The sequence below is a fragment of the Rhamphochromis longiceps genome, linkage group LG17 (assembly GCF_057381845.1).
Source record: "Rhamphochromis longiceps isolate RC_006_pf linkage group LG17, R_longiceps_female_GT1.1, whole genome shotgun sequence".
Taxonomy (NCBI): Eukaryota; Metazoa; Chordata; class Actinopteri; order Cichliformes; family Cichlidae; genus Rhamphochromis; species Rhamphochromis longiceps.
In genome coordinates, this window is record NC_140573.1 from 15,850,078 (window position 1) to 15,870,827 (window position 20,750).

General features: G+C 38.9%; 1 protein-coding gene across 1 annotated transcript in view; it reads left to right on the forward strand.

The window, feature by feature from the left end:
- The first annotated feature begins 10,746 nt into the window (after nucleotides 1-10,746).
- ghrhrb (growth hormone releasing hormone receptor b) overlaps nucleotides 10,747-20,750 on the forward strand; it is a 75,047-nt gene continuing 65,043 nt past the window's right edge. Inside the window, exon 1 of the mRNA XM_085386662.1 lies at nucleotides 10,747-11,000. Coding sequence (XP_085242788.1) covers nucleotides 10,899-11,000 — 102 coding nt within the window. The 5' untranslated portion in view covers nucleotides 10,747-10,898. The remainder of the gene's footprint in view (nucleotides 11,001-20,750) is intronic.

A 20,750-nucleotide genomic window follows, 5' to 3' on the forward strand; every position in this document is an offset into this window, starting at 1 on the left:
AACTTATTTTTTGGCTATTAGTTTACTTGTGTGCTTGGGTGCAATTGCATTACTCATCTTAGTTTCAGATCAAGAGCAGCAGCCCCGATATTTCATTTCTAAAATTTCTTGATATAATTTTTAATTTGTAAATGCAAGGCTTCCATTCTATGCCTCCCCTGTCTACCACATGTGCATCCATGTGTGTTTTCCCCAGCTATCTTTCTCTCACCCGTCTGTGTCCCTGGCTCTCTCACCCTCCCTATCTCCTCAGTCTTTTTGTCCCCATGTCTGTTCTTACCCCAGTCCCAGTGTCAAGCCCATATGTCTTAGTCTGCATTTTTCCTGTGTTATTTTGGCAGTCTCTCCTCCTGTGTTTAGTTTTGCTTCACCTGTGTTATTATGTCAATTCATTCCAGCTGTGTTCTCCATGTGTTCCCACTTCCCTCGTCATCTCTCTGTATATATATTGTGTCAGTGTCCCTTTGTTTTTTGTCAGGTAGTCTGTTCACCATGCACCATGTTCCTGTTATCATGTTCTGTGTTCTCTGTGTTTAGTGTATAATTTGGTTTAGTTTAGCTTCTCCCAGTTTAGTTATAGTTTAGCTCCCTCCCATTTTTTTCTTTACCGTTCATTGCAGCCTAAGTAAAACACCATCCCTTTTGGTTTCACGCCTCGTTTTGTATCTGCATTTGGGTCCACACCCTGCACCAGCCTTCCAGCCCTGACAGACACTTAAGAAAAAAAGAAAAGTTTGAATTTCATTGTTTAAAATTATGTTTAAAAACAAACAAAATGTGCAAATCTTTTAAGACAGAACTCTCACTTGAGTGCCCTAAATTTTCACATTTCCATTCATATTTCTTAAGGCCAACAACCCTTGTCTTCAGTGTTAGTAAATGGATGGATTTTTACATATTTTCTCTTTTTTCATTTTTGTTCTGTCCTTTTTCTTCTCTTTTTTCTTTTTGTTTTACCTGCACTTCAGTTTTTGTGATTCATTGTGACTGCTGACCTCAGTCTAATGAAAAACAAGAAAACAGAGTTTTCATTCTGAAGGGTTACTCTCAGTCAGTGGGGACAGCTGCTGTTGTTGCTGTCGGTCCTTGTGAAAATAATGCTGATCATGTTTCTTTTTAATGATGTTTTTGTTGTGAGAGCAGTTCCAATGTGGTTAGGGTTAGGGCTTTGAGAAGAGGTACTGATACTGGAGAGTGCTGCAGTTCTTATCAGTGATACACAAAAGTATTAAGCTTTTCATTGTTACTGAGACAAGTGATCCTGACCAAATCAAAATAATACGTTTTTTTTTCAGTTTGCTGTCTTAAACAGATTTGTAGCCAGTTAAAAAAATAGTGGGTATGTTACTACACCACATTAAGGGTCACAGCTGGTACCTTTTTAATCTGATGCTTGGATTGACTGTGAGATGTTGTGATTGAGACCACAGTGTGAGTCACTACACCCTCAGGTGTTGCTGCTCAGGCAGAAAAACGCTAAAACATTGATTTTATCTTCTCATTCACTGGCAGCTGCAGAAGCTGATTGAGACAGACTGTAGTGGTGATTATGACTGAGGCCAGGGGATCTCGCTGTACCAGTTAATGTGGCTAGAACACATTAGTTTAAAATGAAACTACATGCAGCAGCTGTGTGAGTGCACTGACGCTAATGTGTTGGCAGAGAGTTTTATTGGAGCTTTAATACTCATGAACTTCTGTGACATGTTGTTAATTCATCTGTAACATGATAGGTACACAACTCATATTAACACAGTGAGATTTGTTAATGCTAACACACACAACTTTAGCCAAGGAAATAGTTGTAATACAATATATCAGAAATACACTCACTGGCCACTTCATTAGGCAAAAGTTCAAGTGCTTGTTAACCATCTCTATGGTTTACATAGAATGATCTGAAAAAGCAAAAATGGTTTGTTGCTGTTGCCATCTTATGCCAGAGGTCACAGGAGAATGATAAGTAAGTCAGTAACAAGCTAAGTCAAGTGTGTGTGTGTGTGTGTGTGTGTGTGTGTGTGTGTGTGTGTGTGTGTGTGTGTGTGTGTGTGTGTGTACATACAAAAATTCAAGCATAAAAAGGCACTCAACTCAAGGCATGAACCAGTGTTGTGTCACATAAAACGTGAAAGGGAAAGGCATTGAATAGCCTGCCCAAGATTAGTGAAACAGAGCGGCATCATCTTGACAGAGAATGGAACAAAAAAGTAAGACAAGATCTTAAGGAGAGCTTTGGAATGTCCTTAAAGTAGTCTGGCGAACTATTCCTGACTACTTAAAGGAATTACAAGAAATCTTGCCTAAGAGAGTACCGACTGTGAAGAATAAAAGTGGTCCTGCTAAATAATGACTTTCAAGCAGTAATAAAGAAAATCAGTTTTTGCACTATATATTGTATTAACATGTATGCTTCTACATGTTTGAATAAATTGCTCCCCTCTTTTCCCATTTTCCTATCGAATTATAAAAATATGAAGGGCATCTCAAATCGTTTACACAGTGCTGTTTAAAGTAGCAGAAAATGGTCACTTTTTAGCCTTCAGTTCAATTTCTAGTGACAAACAGCACACAAAACTAATAGAGAATAATGTGATTTTCAGATAAACCATTGCATTATTATTCCTCTGGTGTAAATGTGTTGCACCTCTCTTCCTGCAAATCAGCCTTGCAACCACTTTACCCTCTTTAACATCTTTAAATGTGTTTCTAGCTGGACACCTCTCTCAGCAGTACAATTAAATCCAGCCTTCAAATAGCTCTGTGAAATCATTTGTAAAACACTCCACATATCAGCTGAACATCTAAACCCCAACTCAATTGAACACAAATTTGGAGTGAGCACACTCCTCCACATTGACGGTACCTTGCTATGTTTGGGGCGAGCCTTACTCACATGTGTGCACACTCACACACGCACAATTGTTTAATGTGGGGGAAATGTCAGTAAATGTCAGTAGCTGTCTTTATTTTTGTCAGTATCTGTTCATTTACAACATATTTTTATTTGATATTAATAACAGTGCTTCAGAAATCGTTGAAAGCACTTTTAACTGATTAGGAGGCATCAGTGGAGTAAAACAGTAAAACATGAAGACAGGAATTAAATATCGGGCAACATAAGGATGAAAAGGCAAAAATTAGAGCAGTGCCTTCCAGCAAAGCAATAATAAAATAAATACTTTGTCTCTGTTTCAACCCTTAAATCACCTTACTTATCTTCATAAAACCTTCCCCCGCATATGGGTCGACATCATCCTGAGGTTTTTATTTTGAACTTTAGGAGGAAGTAAGTGTCACATATGGGCGACGATGAAGTCCTGAGGTGATGAGCGGATACGTGACACATCTGAATGAGCTAGTCCCATCAGTTTCCGTTCAGGGTTCACAGCCTTGTAGTGTCTCTTTGAGCTGCATGCCCCCATGCAGCTGCAAACAGCATGTGTCTAGCAATGAAAACACACACTGTACACAGGAAGGTTGTTTGAAAGTCACCACCAGTACACAAAGGAACAAATCTGGACAAACAGAAAAGAGGTCAGCCCTAAGCTAAAGGTTAAAGAACATTTTTTTGTACACACCAAATGAACTGCTGAAATCTGGCAGTAATATAGGCACTAACCTTCTGGGTGGGATTCACACACAGTTCAGATCCTAGCTAACATTCATTAGTAATCCAAAATGTAATTATGGTAGTTTTTGTCACATGAATGTTGTTTTTCACATACTGTTGATATAGCTATTACTTTGTACAGTGCAAGCCAACTGGGATTCTACTCAACAGGCAGACTGAGAAAACAGAAAATGACTCATCTGTACTTCAGGATGAGTGCATTAGAAAGATGTGTGTGCACACGTGTGTATGTGTTTGAGCTTCATATATGTGCTTCTTATGTACACAGAGTCCCTGGTGGTTTAGTGTTAAAAAAATGAACTTTGTGTGTTTTACAGAGATGAACTGGGACATCATATGTAAAACATGACTGAAACTATATGTACAAGAACACCTTATTGATTTGCATTCATAATGACTCTGGGGGTCATCGAGGCTCCGTGTTCTGCTTGTCTCGGCATCTACAAGAGGACACATGTATAACCACAGGGAATTTCGTGAAATTTTAGAAATTTGGTGGCAGACACTTTTGGGTTGCGAAGAGAATAAAATGGGTTGTGGCTAATGTTTTTTGTGGCAAAATATAACAAATGGGAATGACATTGAAGACAGCCACAAGTACTTGGGAATGACAGCAACATCAGGAAGAGGGAACACGAGAAGCTGGAGAAATACCAAGGGCTCAGAGAAGAGCTCAAGAAGATGTGGAGGGTGAAGGCAACATTAGTCCCAGTGGTAATCGGAGCACTAGATGCAGTGACCCCCAAGCTAGGCGATTGGTTCCAGCAGATCCGAGGAACAACATCCCAGATCCCTGTTCAGAAGAGCGCAGTCCTAGGAACAGCAAAGATACTGCACAGGACCCTCAAGCTCCCAGGCCTCTGGTAGAGGACCCGAGCTTGAAGGATACACTGCCCATATGGGTGAGAGGGGAAGTTGTTTTGAGATATTACATATATAATATAATATAATATAATATAATATAATATAATATAATATTATAATAAACAGGATTGTATCAAATATATATATTAGTAAACTCTTCACAGTCTATGTATGAATATTGATGCTTGTGCATTAAAGAAAGATTTTTGGTCCCATGGCTTCCAAAAGTCTTGACTTTATCAGTAATTTTAGATCTGAAGATCCTCATTCCAAAATCAAGCCTACTTGATGTTCTCTTGTCAATGTTTCTGTAGCAGTTTGGGTTTTACGGTTTTATGTGTAGTTGCTAGCCCTATGTGCACCTGCGGCTCCTTTCTTATCAGGGCTTGGGATCACCCACGGCAGAGTTTTGTTCACAGATACCCAGGTATTTTTATTTTATTTTAAGATTAGTTCATTCATAAAGTCACATTTTCAGTAGCCAGAAGCTGCAGTGGTTATTATTGTACAAGTATTGTGTCTAATGAAGCTCCCCATAACAATGATTAAGGGTAAGTGATCTAATCATTAAAATAATGACAAAAGGTTGATGCCAGGTAGCATCATAACAAGGAGTCATTGTGTTTTTGCCTATGAGCACCAAAAGCTAGAGCTAGAGTGTAATTAGAGAGGTGGCGTCCAAAATGTTCATTTGAAGTACTTTTGATACAGTTAGAATGTCTGTTATGTTTCTTTGAAATTAACTGTTTTGCTAGTTGAAATTGCTTACTTGTGAGTTCTGGTCAGATTTTTGTCTTGACAATGCATCAAAGACATAGCACACATCTACTAAAAACAGTACAAAATCACATTACCTTGAGCTTTGTTCTGGCTCCATGATATAACTCATTGAATGTACACTTAACAATTGTTCTCCTACTGTACTGTAAACTCATATGTACAGCCTAATCCCTGTATAAGAACCCTCAGGCACTCTTCTCCTTGTCACAGGTGCCGCAGACAGCAGCACCTGTGAGAAGGTGGTCTGGTGACAAAGCCAAAAGCACCGTCTGTCACCCGCCGACCTATATGCAAGGTGCCTCCAACGCACACACTCGCGCACATACAAACACACAGACACGGCGCTGCTGTCAACCTGCACTGTTTAACTTTACTAGAATTGTTTATATAAAGTTTCCAGAGCAGCAAAACATTTTTGAAAAGGCACTCTTACTGTGCTCCTGGAACACAGCATGTATAGACACTGCCGGGAACGTCAAATCTATCATAAACCACTTCCTGTTATAAGTAAATGTACAGTGTACATGAGAAACAGATACTATCTGTTGTATTATATTATTTTTTCACAAGCATTTCATGTGACTGCTCAAAAGTAAACAAAAAGCACTGAATATAACCTGACAGTTAAAACAAGGCTTTTAGCTTTGCTAATCTGGTCTTTGCAGCAGCCTTAGGCTTATGGGTATGGCTGTAGTGGCACGGTACTGTGTATACCTACAGAGAAGACACAGAGAAGAGACATTTGTGGATTGATTTTTGTGTCAGGTGACCCTGAATCTTTTATTAGTTATGCTGCAATAATCCTAGCCTGCTAGGGGCTTCCCAGGATACCCGTGTTTCTTCTTCACTCACTTTTTTTCACTCATTATTTGGTCTTTTCCACTAGTCCCTACTCAGCTTGACTCAATGTGACTCAACTCTGTGAGTGTAGGGTCATTATAGCAATGTGACCGAAAGTCCCGAGGCTTCATTTGTATGTGACTTGAACACTACAACAATGGTGGACACCGAAACGATGGTGTAACTGCTGCATGGTGTTTTGCTTTTTGTCAGACTCTGGGATCATGGTGTCAGTTTTTATGTAGCCATTTCCCTTGTTGCTGGGTTTGACAGTGACAGTGATTGACAATGGTTTTTATTTTCGTCAAGCAGTCTGTCTCATGACTCATCAAGTAATGCCACTGATTAGCCAATCAGTAGAATGCAATCTGTTGTTGCCCAATTTTCAGATCACTTAGATCACTGGAACCCTGGCTGAGTAGGCACTAAAAAAGTAGCTGGTATCAGGTACTACCACCTAATTGAAAACCCGAAAAACAGAGACCCGCGTAGGTACTAGTGGAAAAGGGCTATGTGTGTTTATGCCACACTGCATTTAATCATATTGATTAAACTGCTTGAGCTTCCATTCAGTCATTGCTTTGAATACACAATGACGGTCCACATGAGAAGTCGACAAGTCCACATTAACATGCTGTGGGAGCAATATGCGCACTTATTTGCTTTCAAACTGTATTTTGAAAATTTGTCATGAAAATTCACTTTCAATTTTTCAGTTTTTAGCTTTGGAATTGCAAGAATATTCTGATAAAAATTAATAAGACAAGTTTATTTCTCCCATATTTCGTAACTGATTTTGTCAGGGTCCTGGTTGTTTGACACAGGGTTTTTAGTTTTGTTCTGGAGTTGTGTTATGCTACCAACTGGATTCATTGTGCAGTGATGAAGGACAACATAAGACTCAATTACAACATGTAGAAACCAAAATACAATTTAAAAATAAATATATAAAATACAAATAGTGTCTCAGTCAAGAGAGATTCAGTCCTCCTTGATTCTCTGAGTGTCCATCCCAGTGAGTTAAACACCATTCTTCCAATGATGTTGGAGACAACAATCTAACCAGTCCCTTTTATATTTTTGTTTTAGCTGTGAGATCTAGATTCTGAAGGCTACTATATATGATTTGCATTATGTTTGCACTTATCAAACCACTGAGTTGCCTCATGTGCTCTCCACATCAATGCAGACCAGTGCCTGTTCTTTTTACATCACTGAACTCTCAAATGTGCATTCATCTTTGCAAAGAAGGCTTTGTGCACTGGAACTCTGTTAAAATCTCCTTTCAGTTGACATTCTGAATCAACGAAGAACAAGTTGTTTTTCTCTTTTTCTTTCATTGACTTATTCACACATTTATCAAAAGCCATTTAGACTGTGGTAGTTCAATAAAAAGTCACTAAGAAACCTGCAGAAAAGGATCACATTACCCTGCTCCTTAAGACATCGCCCAGTCTACTCACATCTCTCAGAATGAATTTTAGCACTCTTTGATTTGCATATAGAGTTTTAAACAACTTAAAACAAAACAAAACAGTGAGACTCTTATTTTTTGCTGCTGTCAGATCACTGAAGTCCTTCAGAGCTTTTGTTTTCTGTTTCTGTTCCACTGGAGTTCCAGGAAGGTGGGTTTCATTTTTAAGCCCTTAAACAATCGGAAAATAGGCCTTAAAGCAAAACAAAACAACACCCAAATTAAATAAAAGGCAACATTCATTTAGGTAATGACTGCAGGTAAATGACTGTAATCGGTCTGCGCTGCTGGTTAACTTGATTCCAAAAGAGGCCACACCTCTTATGGCTGTCATGGCTGACAAAAACTTTGGCCCAGTCATTTTTTCATTTAGTAATGCAGGTCTATATGACAGATATTATAATTTACTGTAAAAAGGTCTGCCTTGACTCTGTATATAACTCAGGAGTTGTGATGTATTCTGCGTGGGTGCCAACATGTTGTGATTTATGACAGTCAAAATAAAGATGGACATGCAAAAGGTAATCAGGAGGAAAACAACAAAAAATTAACAAAATTGTTGTTCCACATAAATGCTTCATATTTAAACATTTCAAGATCTGCAGTCACAGGGGGAAAGAAAGCAAAGTACTTCCATAGGAAGTGATCGGATGAAGAAGATGGAGATGGATAAGACAAGTCAAGAAACAAGGCAACAACATTACCAGACAAGTCCTAACATAGAACCTGAAAGAAAGGAGTAAAATAGAAAGGCCAAAGAATGCATGGTGAAGATGCCCCCAAAAGGGATACCGAGCAACTGTGATACACCTTGCATGAGACCGAATGGCTCAAGACAGAGGCTTTGGGAGGGCCCTTGTTTACAGCCAAAATAAACAAGGGAGGCATAAATAAATAAGCTTCTCACCATTTTCTCAAAAACCTGTTGAGCAATCAAACCTGAGTCTACTGCAGGAAAAAGTACCAGCACTATGGAAGACAAAGAAAGCCACCTCTTCTGGCCTTAATGACTTCAGACCAGTTGCTTTGAAGTCACATGTCATGAAGGTGCTGGGGAGACTGTTTATTGCTTGACCTAGCTCGCAAATGAAGTCTTCAGTTTGCCTGCCAGTCTCTTGTGGGGGTAGGTGATACTGTTATATACCTGTTGCAGCATGCTCACTCTTCACCTGGATGGTATTGGTGGCATTGTGAGAATCACATTCTTCTATTTCTTTTTCCAAGATCCTAAACAGATTTTTGTATTATACCTTAATGCAGGTGTTGTTATGTACTAGTAGACTGTACATTTTTTCTCTTTATCATGCTGCTGTACCACATTTTTGCTTGTGGGATCAATAAAGATTCTAGCTATCTAGCTATCTATGAATTATACAACTAACAATGCAAGCTGGACAGGAAGCCAGGACTAAGAAACTAGGAAACTACAGGGAAAAAAATCAGAAATTAGAAACAAAAAGGAAAAAAAAAACCTCAGGATATAGGAACACACAGTATATAGGTATGAAGGAAAACACATCAAAGGACAAAGGGAGACTGAGACACATACATACAGGTAACAAGGGAAGAGGAAACAGGTGGGAGCTCAGCTGACACTAACCGCAGGGGCGAGACAATGGTAGTTAAACTGAAAACAGTGCACACAGTATGAGGGACTATTAAAATAATACAGAAAACTGAGACAGAGACTGAGCCATACAAACTTGATATAGACAAAAAAGAAAACAGACATGACTGACAGAGGAAACAGAAAACACATGACTGAATGAGAAAGTATGGTGAACTTAACAGATGAGAACAGGAGGACTAGACAAGGGAAATGGGAGACAGACAAGTATGGATGAGATTAAGACATCAGGGAACACAGAAGAGAACAAATCAGGGAAGATGAGACAGAGGGACAAATGACTACAGAAAATAACAGAAGCCAGACCCATGGCTGAACTTGAGGGAAATAGAAACACAGACTAAACATCAAAAGGTAAACACACACAAGACTGACTACACACATGAGACTACAGGACAAAACAGATGAGACAAGGACAGATACGGAAACATAAGGGAAGCAAGAATACAAGGGGACATAAGGAATAAACTGAAACCAGGAACAGACTGAATAAGAAACTAGATCTCTGCAAAATAATGAAACAAATCGATAAATTAAAAAAAAAGACGAAAAAAACTATCCAAACACTGATACATGCAAACATTTTTTGCATCTCATACTCTGCAAAGACACTTTGTATATATTCTGTTTTACTTAATATTTAATATTGTACTGTAATTTTTTGTCTTCAGGTCTGTATTTCAGATGGAATCCAGACATGATCACCGTTCCATTTCACAAGCTAAAGCAAAAAACCAAAATAAAAGCAGTGAGATTTTGGCAGTCTGTAACAGTTTGATATGCACAGAAGCACTTTTGCAGGCAGACTGGAGCATCCAGGGCTGGAACCCCCATCAGTCCAGTTAGAAAACAACCTGCTGTACTTCTAGAGGCACGGTTGTATACAGTGCTTCCCCGTTTGATTGAAATATGTTAGAACATTCTATGTTCTATCATGGATAAAATATGGGTTTATGAGATTTACAGATCATTGTATTGCGTTTTTATTTACATTCCACACAGCCTGAACTACCTTTTTGGAATGGGGATTGTAAAGTGATACGCACAATACTCAAAAAGCAACTATGATTCAGTAATATTATGGATATGATTCTGTAGAACTTTTATTTTGGGTATTTGGAGTACAATTTGATGCAAAACCTTTGTACTATTTGGGTATTTAAACAGAACCATAATTTAAATCTTAACAACTCTAAATACATGTTTATCCCTTCCTAAAACAGGTATTCAGTGCAAAATGAGGTTTAAACTTTTGTGCATACATTTTTCAGGAGCTACATCTGCATGGCAGTACGGAGCCTGAAAGTTATCCTGTGTTATCCGTTTATGCAATTAGAGTACAAACCTCGAACCTATAAACACACCGTTTTCCCTGCTCGTGAAGACTCCACTCGCTGTTTTCCCTCTTGTCAGCGCGCATCTGCGTCTGTGTGTTCTGCTCCATTTCAGGGAGGAGCGCAAACTGTTTGGCTCTGTCCAGCACCGGCTCCTCTCTGCGTGTAAATGCGCACTGTCTCACTCACCGGACACTGGAGAGAGACCGGGCGGCATTAATACCGGCGAACTGTCAGCCGGCTGCTCAGTTCATTGGGTGTTGACAGTCGTGGAAATTTAAGGAGGAAATAGTTTGTTGTAATCTGTTTTTTCTACTTTTCTACATGCACTTTGCAAAGCGAGCATAGATGTCATCGCAGAGCATGCTTATCACTGGAAGCTCACGATTGAAATGGACGGACGCATTTCTTTACTTGGGTCTGTTCATGCAGTCGGCGGTTTGGGAAACGGTGAGTCCAAACGCACAGCTTAACCTCATCTGTCTTATCACAAGGAGAGTTGGAACATGAATTAATGTGTCTGTGTGGGTGATTTTAACACGATTTCAGTCACATTGTTTTTATACTGACATGACTTAAAAGATTTGAAAATTATTTTTCAATCAAATAAGATCAATTCTTTTACTTTTTTTTTTTTTATTAACTTTTACTTTTATTCACTTTGTACATTTATGAATTATTTCATTGTAGTAGTGGGACTGTACATTGGGTTTATCATGAGTGTAGCCTTTGTTTGAGCATTGAGGAAAGGGAATTAGGGATCTTTGCCCCTTTAAATTAGAAGTTACAGACTAACAGACATTTTGTGTGTGTAAAGCTTAGAATACAAATACAATATGAACAATAAAAAACCCCAAAAACGATAGTAACTGTACAATCTATATTTGTGACATTTTAAGATTCTCTTGTTCAGCTTCAGTCTGGGAGTTTAAAAGAAACATAACACATTTTAGTCTTATTATTATAGGCAGGCAGGATTGATAAGGTTTGCTGCCTAATGGTTTTTATTATTAGCAATTAGCCATTAGTCACTACCTCAATGAAAACAGATGGCTGATATATCTATTGAGTAAGTGCTAATAGTTAAATAGTTAAATGCTGTTGAAATGGGAGCTTTACTTGCTACACCATCATATACGTTACTCTCCCCAAATGTTACCTGAGCAGATTCCTCCATATTTTGTTGTAAACAAATTCATTTTACATTAGATGGACTTTTGTGCAAATGGTGAGTTATACATGACGCTGGCATTTTTGTAAAGAGCTAAACTAAACATCTAAATTGTAAAATATATATATATTTTTTAAATCAAACTGCACTGTATACATTTGCATCAATATTCTAACATCAAACATTTATTTTGTCATAAATAGAAAAGCATGTTTTAAACAATTTTATAAATTAAAGTGTTATAATAATTTTCTGCTTCCAACGTAATCATGATCTTATGTGAAAATCACTAATATTTGCATGAGTATTTCTAAAAATTTAAGGTGGAAACATCGCATCCATCATAATCACAGAATGTGTAGATTAGGAGTTGTTTTCTGATATTGACCTGCTGCGTTCATGTTTGTCTGGCACATCTGATTCGAACTAGGATGATAATTACTTGCTAGATGACTAATTTGTCTCCAGTGGTGACAAATCGCCACGGATCACGTGACTTAAGAACCAATACATGCATGCATTGCATGTCTGTCTGACTTTTGTTTTTCTGCTTTGATTTTTCTTTCCTTTATAACGAAAAAGTAGAATTTGAGATGTACCTCAGCCATCAAGAGGAGGACTGGATTTCAAAGAACAAACTCGTATAGCTCAAATAAATATTGAATAAATAGTATCTCCTGTGACTCCATTAACCCTCATTGCTCACTTGAGTCTTCTCTGCTTTTGGCTTCAAAATTTTTTTTCAGTAATGAGAACGTAGAAATATTTTCTCCCTTTTCCCCCATTTCTACTATGCATGTGGGGTTTGAAATTCAAATGGCGTAAACAATTTAGTGTGAAGCACATTTCTTTTGCATTTTGTCCTTATATGAATTTTGATTCAAAACCATTGTGGAGTTTCTTCTTTTGGTGCTATGGAGTGATTTGTGTCTTTTCCCTGATCCCGAATGCTCATAATAATCCTGTGTTGCCTCTTCATTTATTAGCTCTTTGCTCCAGATGAAAAGATCAGATTGTCATGGACTCAAGATGCCTTTAACCCCTTTTTCCTTATAGATGGCAGCAGATCAGTATCTTTTGTGAGTTACTGATCAGCTGGAAAACTTTATTCAACAGAAAATGACTGCCTTTTATTACTTTATTGCTGATGTTTTCAGTGTAAGGTACAGTAACAGTCTTTACTTAAAACCCTGGGTTTTTCATATTTCTCTTTCAAAATCACTGCCATCCATATCTGACTCAAAGGCTTTTGTCGAAAAACATTTGACCACATGGAAACACTTGATCTTGATTTAGTCTGCAAACATGAGATGGCGCCTGCATCCGATTGAGATTATATAGCTAGTCGAGCGCCTTCCAGACCTGCACATTCGTAAGTGCAGTCACAAGAATGTATTCTGTGTCTCCCAGTACAATCTCAAGTGTGTGGAGGAAATATCGGAAAACTGGTCATAACACTAGGGGAGCTGGACAGGGCTGTAGAAGGGCATCAGTCAAGCAGCAGAATTGTACCAGGAAAAACAGGAGGAGCATTGCCACTTGCACTGACCTACAAAAACTCCAGTAGGCTACGTGTGCATGTTTCTGACCAGACAGAAACAGTCTCAGAGAGGTTGCCATGAGGTCCTGAGGAGGCATGTCTTTGAAGGACATAAACCTCCATAGGCTAGCCAATAAATACTCTAAATGCTGTTAGGTATGGAGATATAATGCTCAGACCCATTGTCAGAACTTGTACTGTTGCAGCTGTTCCTGGATTCCAAACACTGTCTATACACATTACTGAGCCATATGATGCAATTAAAAAATGAAAAGAAAAATTAATAACATAAAATCCAGAGAAAATTGTAACTTGTACATTAACAAGTTGAGTGCACTCAAGCACAAGTCTAAATGGTTTTAGCATCATGCAAGGTGTTACCATGAACCATAACCAGTACATATGCACCAGGCAATAGCTTTTAGGTGAAGAGGTGTTCTGGTGTAAGTCCAATATTGATTCTTCTGTCATCCAGCAAGTCTGTCTCTATAACAGATGAAAATTTTAGCCAGAGATTTTTATGAGAATGCTGACTGAACCAAAATGGGAATAATGTGGACTAAAAAGTAAATCATAAAGATATCCCAGTGCAGAATAAGGTAATTGTTCCTAGTTTGTTTGATAATAGGAGGCACACATACAGTACAGTACAGTGTAGTACAGCTTTGAAATGTTAGTTTTTGATCTCCATGAAGTTGTTTTTCAGTACTACATTCCCATTTTGAGTGCATGTGCACACCAGTGAGGCCACAGACATCCCTACTAATGGCTTTACACGGTTCCTCTGATCTACAAGCACTACATAACAAGGAAGGGAGTTATACAACTACAGCTGTCTTCTTCTTCCCTGTTGTGGGTGAAAACATGAACGTAAATAATGAAGGTTTAAAATTACCAAGAAAATTCAACACTGCATTTAACTGATGGAGAAGAAAGCTGCTATATTAGAATGATATGTATCAGCCAAGTTCATAAAGGTGGGTTCAATAAATTCTTAGGTTATTTAATATAAAAAGTAGTGCTGTCAGCGTTAATCTAGTTAAAATGACATTAACGCGGAAAATCTCCGTTAACGAGTTAGCATGGATCGCCCCGTGCTTGGGGCTGCACGGCGTTAACGAGCTAACTGCACTAACGCATTGATGCTGTGCAGCCCCATGCATGGGCCAATCTGCACTAACTCGCTAACAGAGATTTGCCGCATTAATGCGGTTATGGCGTTAATGTCATTTTAATGAGATTAACGCTGACAACACAAAAAAAAAGTATAATGTGTTCATAAATATGCATAGATTACTGTGTAATTATGTCTGTTATATCAAGAAATTGATGCACTCTGACAAACTTATTGTCAATCCATTGAAAAAACATAGGAGCAGGTTTTTGGTTTGTGGAAGCCTCCATATTTAATATTTACAGTGGTCAGGAAGGACATTTTTCTTCAGATGAATTCTGCATTTTTTGGATGTGGCTAGAGACAGGCCACATACAAACACTAAAGACCAAGGAGGGGAGAAGTGGTGTTTGCATGCCATGGAGGGAGATTTCAATTCATTTTTTTTCTATTTGAAAAATACAAATAGAACTACCTTTAATATCCTAATAGCAGGTCTTGAGTAACAAGTTATAGATTGTAACGTTCCTATCGCCTGCAGAAGCCTCTCCCATTAGACATCAAATAACCTGTTACCCTCTGTCTGCAGCCCAAGGCAAGCTCTACCTTAAAAAACAAGCTGTAAAATGCTAAAATCAATTCTAAAGGCCACATGTAACCAGTGCAGAGAAGCCAACATGAGGAAATGTGCCATCATCCTGTTAGTGCCCTTCTGATGGCTGCGTTTTTTTTTTGAAACCGAAGGCAGTCAATTGATTTTTGGGGGCAAATAATGAGTGACATTAACTCAGTTGCTGAAAAGACAGGAAGGACTTTTGTGCCTTGAAATGAAAAGATTGACTTCACAGTTGATTTTCAGCATACAGATGGTTCACTCTTTTATATCTTATAAGAAAGTCTGATTTTAGAGAAAGTATATAAATAAAGTATATAACGCCAGCAATTTAGATAATTTAAAAATGTAAAAAGTATAAAAATATTTTTTAAAATTTGATTTAATCCTTGCACTCCTCTGGAACCTACAGTAAGATAAACATGTGTCCTTTTCAAGTTTTTTTATTTGACCTTAACAACGGAGTAAAATATAACTCACATTAATCAAAATACCATCACAGAGGTAAGGAAGCACCTCGACTTTCTTTCATCAACTACAAGTGCATGGATAGAGCTGGAGTTCTTTAAGTATTTCCCAAAGCCTTAGATCACAATTTTAGCAAAAGGTTTCTATCAAAATATTACAGATCTTAAACAAACTACAAAGTGTTAAAGTGAAAATGACAAGGGCTGGTCTCTGGATCTATGGGTTAGCTTTAGATGAAGCTGGGTTTGCTGTTTCATTTACAGTCTTTGTGCTAACATGAGCAAATTAACTGCTGTACAGACATGAATATGAACCCTTAGTAATAAGGCAAACATGCATGTTTACCAACATGTGAGACATTTAACAAAGAGGACAGACAGACAGACTCAGGGACCAGTGTATGTTAAAAAAAAAAAGGAATGCTAACAAGTGGAACTGACTAAAAATTGGCTGGAGGTGCCTGCAATAACGACCTGTTTTAGATAGTGATTGGATTTAAATGACACCACAGCCGCATAAACTCTGCCAGATAGGATGGAGAGTTACAATAATTAAAGTGCTGCTCAAATGGCACTCACGCTCTTCTCTCTGAGTGAGTCTATTATTCGGCATCTGTTAAAGGAGAGAAACCATCAGCAAGCTTGTGTTGCTCATATGAGCTATTCCAGGTTCACTGCGCATCACTACATTCGAAAGTGACACCCCGTGCTGCTCCATCAGACAGTATGTCATGTTACGATCTTGCTTGTATAAAAGAGGCTTGTTCTATAAGCCTACAGGGTAGATAAGAAAGCACTGTCTTGTGTCACAGTGAGGCTGTGCTGCCAGATCAAGTCTTCAGCCACGCGCACTCACGTGTTACTCCCGGACATTTGAACTATTAATGATGTAGGAGTTAACAGGCCACCCAGATGGAAAACGTTACGGGAATATTTAATATTTTCACTGTAAATTCTCCTCCCTCGTGTACAGTAATATGTTTAAAGGGCTGATAGAAACAGTACTTAAAATAGAAAATAGCTGGTGGAAAGATGGCCTTCTATGTTTATTAATGACGGAATATAACAAGAAGGTTTTTATACAAGGATGTAGTCTGACATCTAAGGGAGCTCACGCCAGAGCACCAGTTTACTTTCAAGCATGTGTCCTGACACACGTTACCTTCAACCTGCACAATCGAGCAATTCTTATATACACAATCGTGTAAGCTTCTGTTGTTGACTGGTTTGTACTGTATATTTGTAAATGTGTAAACTGGTGCCATCAAAGGAATATGTCCCGTTGTAAATCATTAACTCACCAGTCATCATGCATTAGCTGAATTCTAGCAATTTCTGGGTAAAATAAAACTTTTTTTATGGCAAAAACAATTTATATAGCTGTCATGATCCTGGGTCTGCTGACCCAGCGTTTTGTGTTTAGTTTATGTAGCCTTCAGGTTTCCTAAGTTTATCATTATCATGCCTAGGTGTTACTAGTTATTTTCCCCTCGTGTTTCCACTATGTTAAGTCTCCCCTGCTTTCATGTATTTTATGTCTGTGGCGTATGTTGTCAGTCCAGGTTGTCATGTTTATATCTCACTGTTTCCTGTCTTATTGTGAAGAGGTCTGGTGTGTCTGTGTTCATCGTGTTCAGTTTTACTCTCCCATTGTCACGTCGTTATGTTCATGTGTGTCAGCTGGTTCCCCATGTGTTGCCACTTCCCTCATTATCCTCCTGTGTCCATTTAGTCTGTGTGCTCTCAGCCATTCTTTGTCAGGTCGTCTGCGCATCCATGTCAGTTCACTATGGTTAAGCTTTTTCATGTTTTGTTATTAGTTCACCCAGTTTAGGTTATTGTTTAGTTTTCACCGATGCCCGATTATTTTTTACCCTCATTGCTAGCCTCAATAAACGGCTTGTTTTGTTTATCCACACTACGTTTTGGTCTGCGTTTGAGTCCTCCTCTGCAACACATACGGTCTGCCCCAGCCAGACCGTGACAATAGCGCTTTTCAAGAACCTCAAAGCGCTGTACAATTCCACTATTCATTCACTCTCACATTCACACTGGTGGAGGCAAGCTACAGTTGTAGCCACAGCTGCCCTGGGGCAGACTGACAGAAGCGAGGCTGCCATATCGCGCCATCGGCCCCTCTGGCCATCACCAGTAGGCGGTAGGTGAAGTGTCTTGCCCAAGGACACAACGACCAAGACTGTCCGAGCCGGGGCTCGAACCATTTACTTGTATTCATCGAGAACTATCATGTAACCAACCCAACCTATTGCCATCTGGTGGCCTTAAAATGTAGATTTTTAAACACTTGTAAAATAATAAGTAGGCTGGTTCTTCTTATAGTGCTTTTCTCTTTACACACTTGAAACACTTTATATAGCATATCTCATTCACACAAGTACTTTCCCCCCTACATCTTAGTATTTTCTATATGGTAAATGGACTAGTTCTTATATAGCATTGTTTTACTCCAACCCCTCAAAGCACTTACAGAACTATAAAGCATTTTCTATGCTTGGTTTCTCCTCTACATAAGTGCTTTTTATCAAACAATCATACTCTGATGGATGCATTCGAGAGCAGCTTGGCGTTAGTATCTTGCCCAAGGATTTTTGCTATGCAAACTAGAGAAAAAAAAGGAAAAAATTTAGGTCACTGGGTTGCTGTGAGAGCACTAGGTTAAATGTCACACTCCCCTGCAGTGTCACCATCTGATCTACAGGCAGGTGTTCCACTAGAGCTTCTTCACACAGTTTGAATCAAACACATCCGAAGAAATCAATTGCATGCCAAAAATAACAAACAAAACACACAAACACTCTCTCTCTCTCTCACTCACTCACACACACACACACACACACACACACACACACACACACACACACATTCAAAAAACAAACAAAAAAAAATTATTCACTTGATAGCAAAGTATGACACAAATTTAACCACAGGTTCCAGATGCTGTTGGAATCTACATTTTTGGCACATGTTACTATAATCTCAGATTTTTTTTAGATCTAAGCTTCTGACGTCCTCCTGTTCACATTCCTGAGAAGGCGTGAATATAAGTAAAAATAGAGAAGCCTTGACAGCAAATGTCAACGCTTTGAGAGGACGTCAAACACCCACATTTTTTGCTGTCATGGGTGCTCATTACAGTTCATCCCAGGGGTTCATTTCAAGACTCCAACCTCTGAATGCCTCATCCAAAATAAAAAAGGACTTCCGGCTCGTGGCGCTTCCACGAGCAGGCAGCGGCTGATAGCGCTTTGGCAAATTCAGTGTTTTTTTTAATGGTGTATTCTTTTTTGACCCCTCACACCCCTGACAGGACTTTTGTCCCTCTTCCCATCTGGCAGATGCTATCACAGCATCAGGGCCCGATAATCCAGACTGCGAGATAGCTTTTTCCCAAAAGCCATCAGAGTCCTGAACTCACTACCGGCTCAGCCACTCCCCCCCACCACACATACCCACACAAACCATTAACGGACTCTATTGCACTCCACATACCACTGCCTTTGTAAATACAGATGCTGCTCTATGGACAATCCTACACTTAGGAATATTGTTCATGTTGGTCACTTTATTTCACTCAAGGTCACTTTAAATCACTCATACTGTAAACTGTAACGCTGCCACGTTGGTCACTTTAAACCACTTCAAGGCTAGTGTAAATTTACAATTGTAAATTGTAAAGTTAGACTGTTATTGATCCTTTTTAGCTTAAAGTGTATATTTACTCCCCTTACCTTAGTCTTAAAGTCTATATTTATTTCTTACTCTTCCTATGGAACTGGAGCCTAGTCGTCTCGTCTCTCTATATCCTGTACTGTATATAGCAGCGATGACAATAAAGTTTCACTTTGACTTTGACTTTGAATAGTAGATTCTCTAAGCCGTCACAGGGAGAATGAAGTAAATATGTGCACTGGGAAGAAGAATGTTGAAACCATGTCAAAAGATAAATTGACACTTCATTTTGTCACCAAAATCTCAAAAAACAAAATCTAACTAAATCTGCTGGTGAGATATTCATTAAATCTTCTAGCTTGACCTCAGGGCTGGACTAGAGACCGGCCCACCAGGTATTCTAGGAAAAGCCATAAAGCCTTTGAATGAAAACAAACACTGTTGTGACAGTGGTGTACACCGTCTTGTTGGTATATATATGATTTCTATACATTTTAGGTCATAATAAAAATTTGGTTGTAAGATTCAGATAATTATTTAATAACAGCTAGACATTTTAAATGAGAATAAGAAAGAAAAGTATTTCCTTGTGCCCACCTCTCCTTGTTAATGCCCTACCTGGCCCCATGGCAAAACTTTGCTAGACCCGCCCCCACACAGTTACCAGCTGTTAGCTACATAGAAAATGATATTGGTGTTATTTATCTCTCAGAAACAGTTCATAACTTCCCTTCAACTCATTCATGTCACCTAAAAGGTAAACGTGTTTCTCCATCACCTGTTCAGCTCTGATGATTCAGTAAGGACATCTCCTGGTTTCATCTTCATGTTTCCCTCTCACCACATATCGAAACCGATATCATGACCAGCAGCTTTTACAGCTGTGGCTCCAGCAAACATCAGCTGATACTAGAAATTAATATTAAATAAATTCTAACAACAGCTGATCAAGCTTAAACGTGCTGCTGTTGTTTAGCATCCGCTGGTTTCCTCTTTTTGGCGCAAAGTGGGTGATAAACAAACAAGAGAGACAGGACTTGCGTCAGAAAAGCCGATCAGCTGATCATTGATCAGTTTCATGATTGAAGTAGCAACAGGAGAGGGAGGGGGAGAGAATGAGAGAAGAAGAGGCATCTGACAGCATAACGACAGAATAAATCCAGCTTTGTGTCTTTTTCCATCCTAGCTGTGTTCCTTCTCAGCTCAATATTAAACGCACAATATTTTCTCTGAATACCAGATGATTCCATTTTGTACGGGACGGTTGGCAACTCTACTAACTAACCTTATGACTAAAATAAAGTTCACTATCAGTAACATCATAGCACCCACCCAGCTGTATAGAAACTCCATCATGCTAGCTAGTACGCAGTGCGAGTTATTGTAACTGACTGTAAAAAGTCAGCACAACGAAAAAAAACTACACCTAAACTTGGTTTATATCTGACCCAGATAGACTGCAGGTCACAACTTCTTACCTGAAGTTCAGTTCACCTGACACTCGGACCGGCGGCCGCCTCGAGTCTCTCCTCCACCTGCCTCCCCTTTCCCTCATCCACCTGCTGGCCTCTGTGGAAGCTCCGCCATAGCCACCACCAAACAACT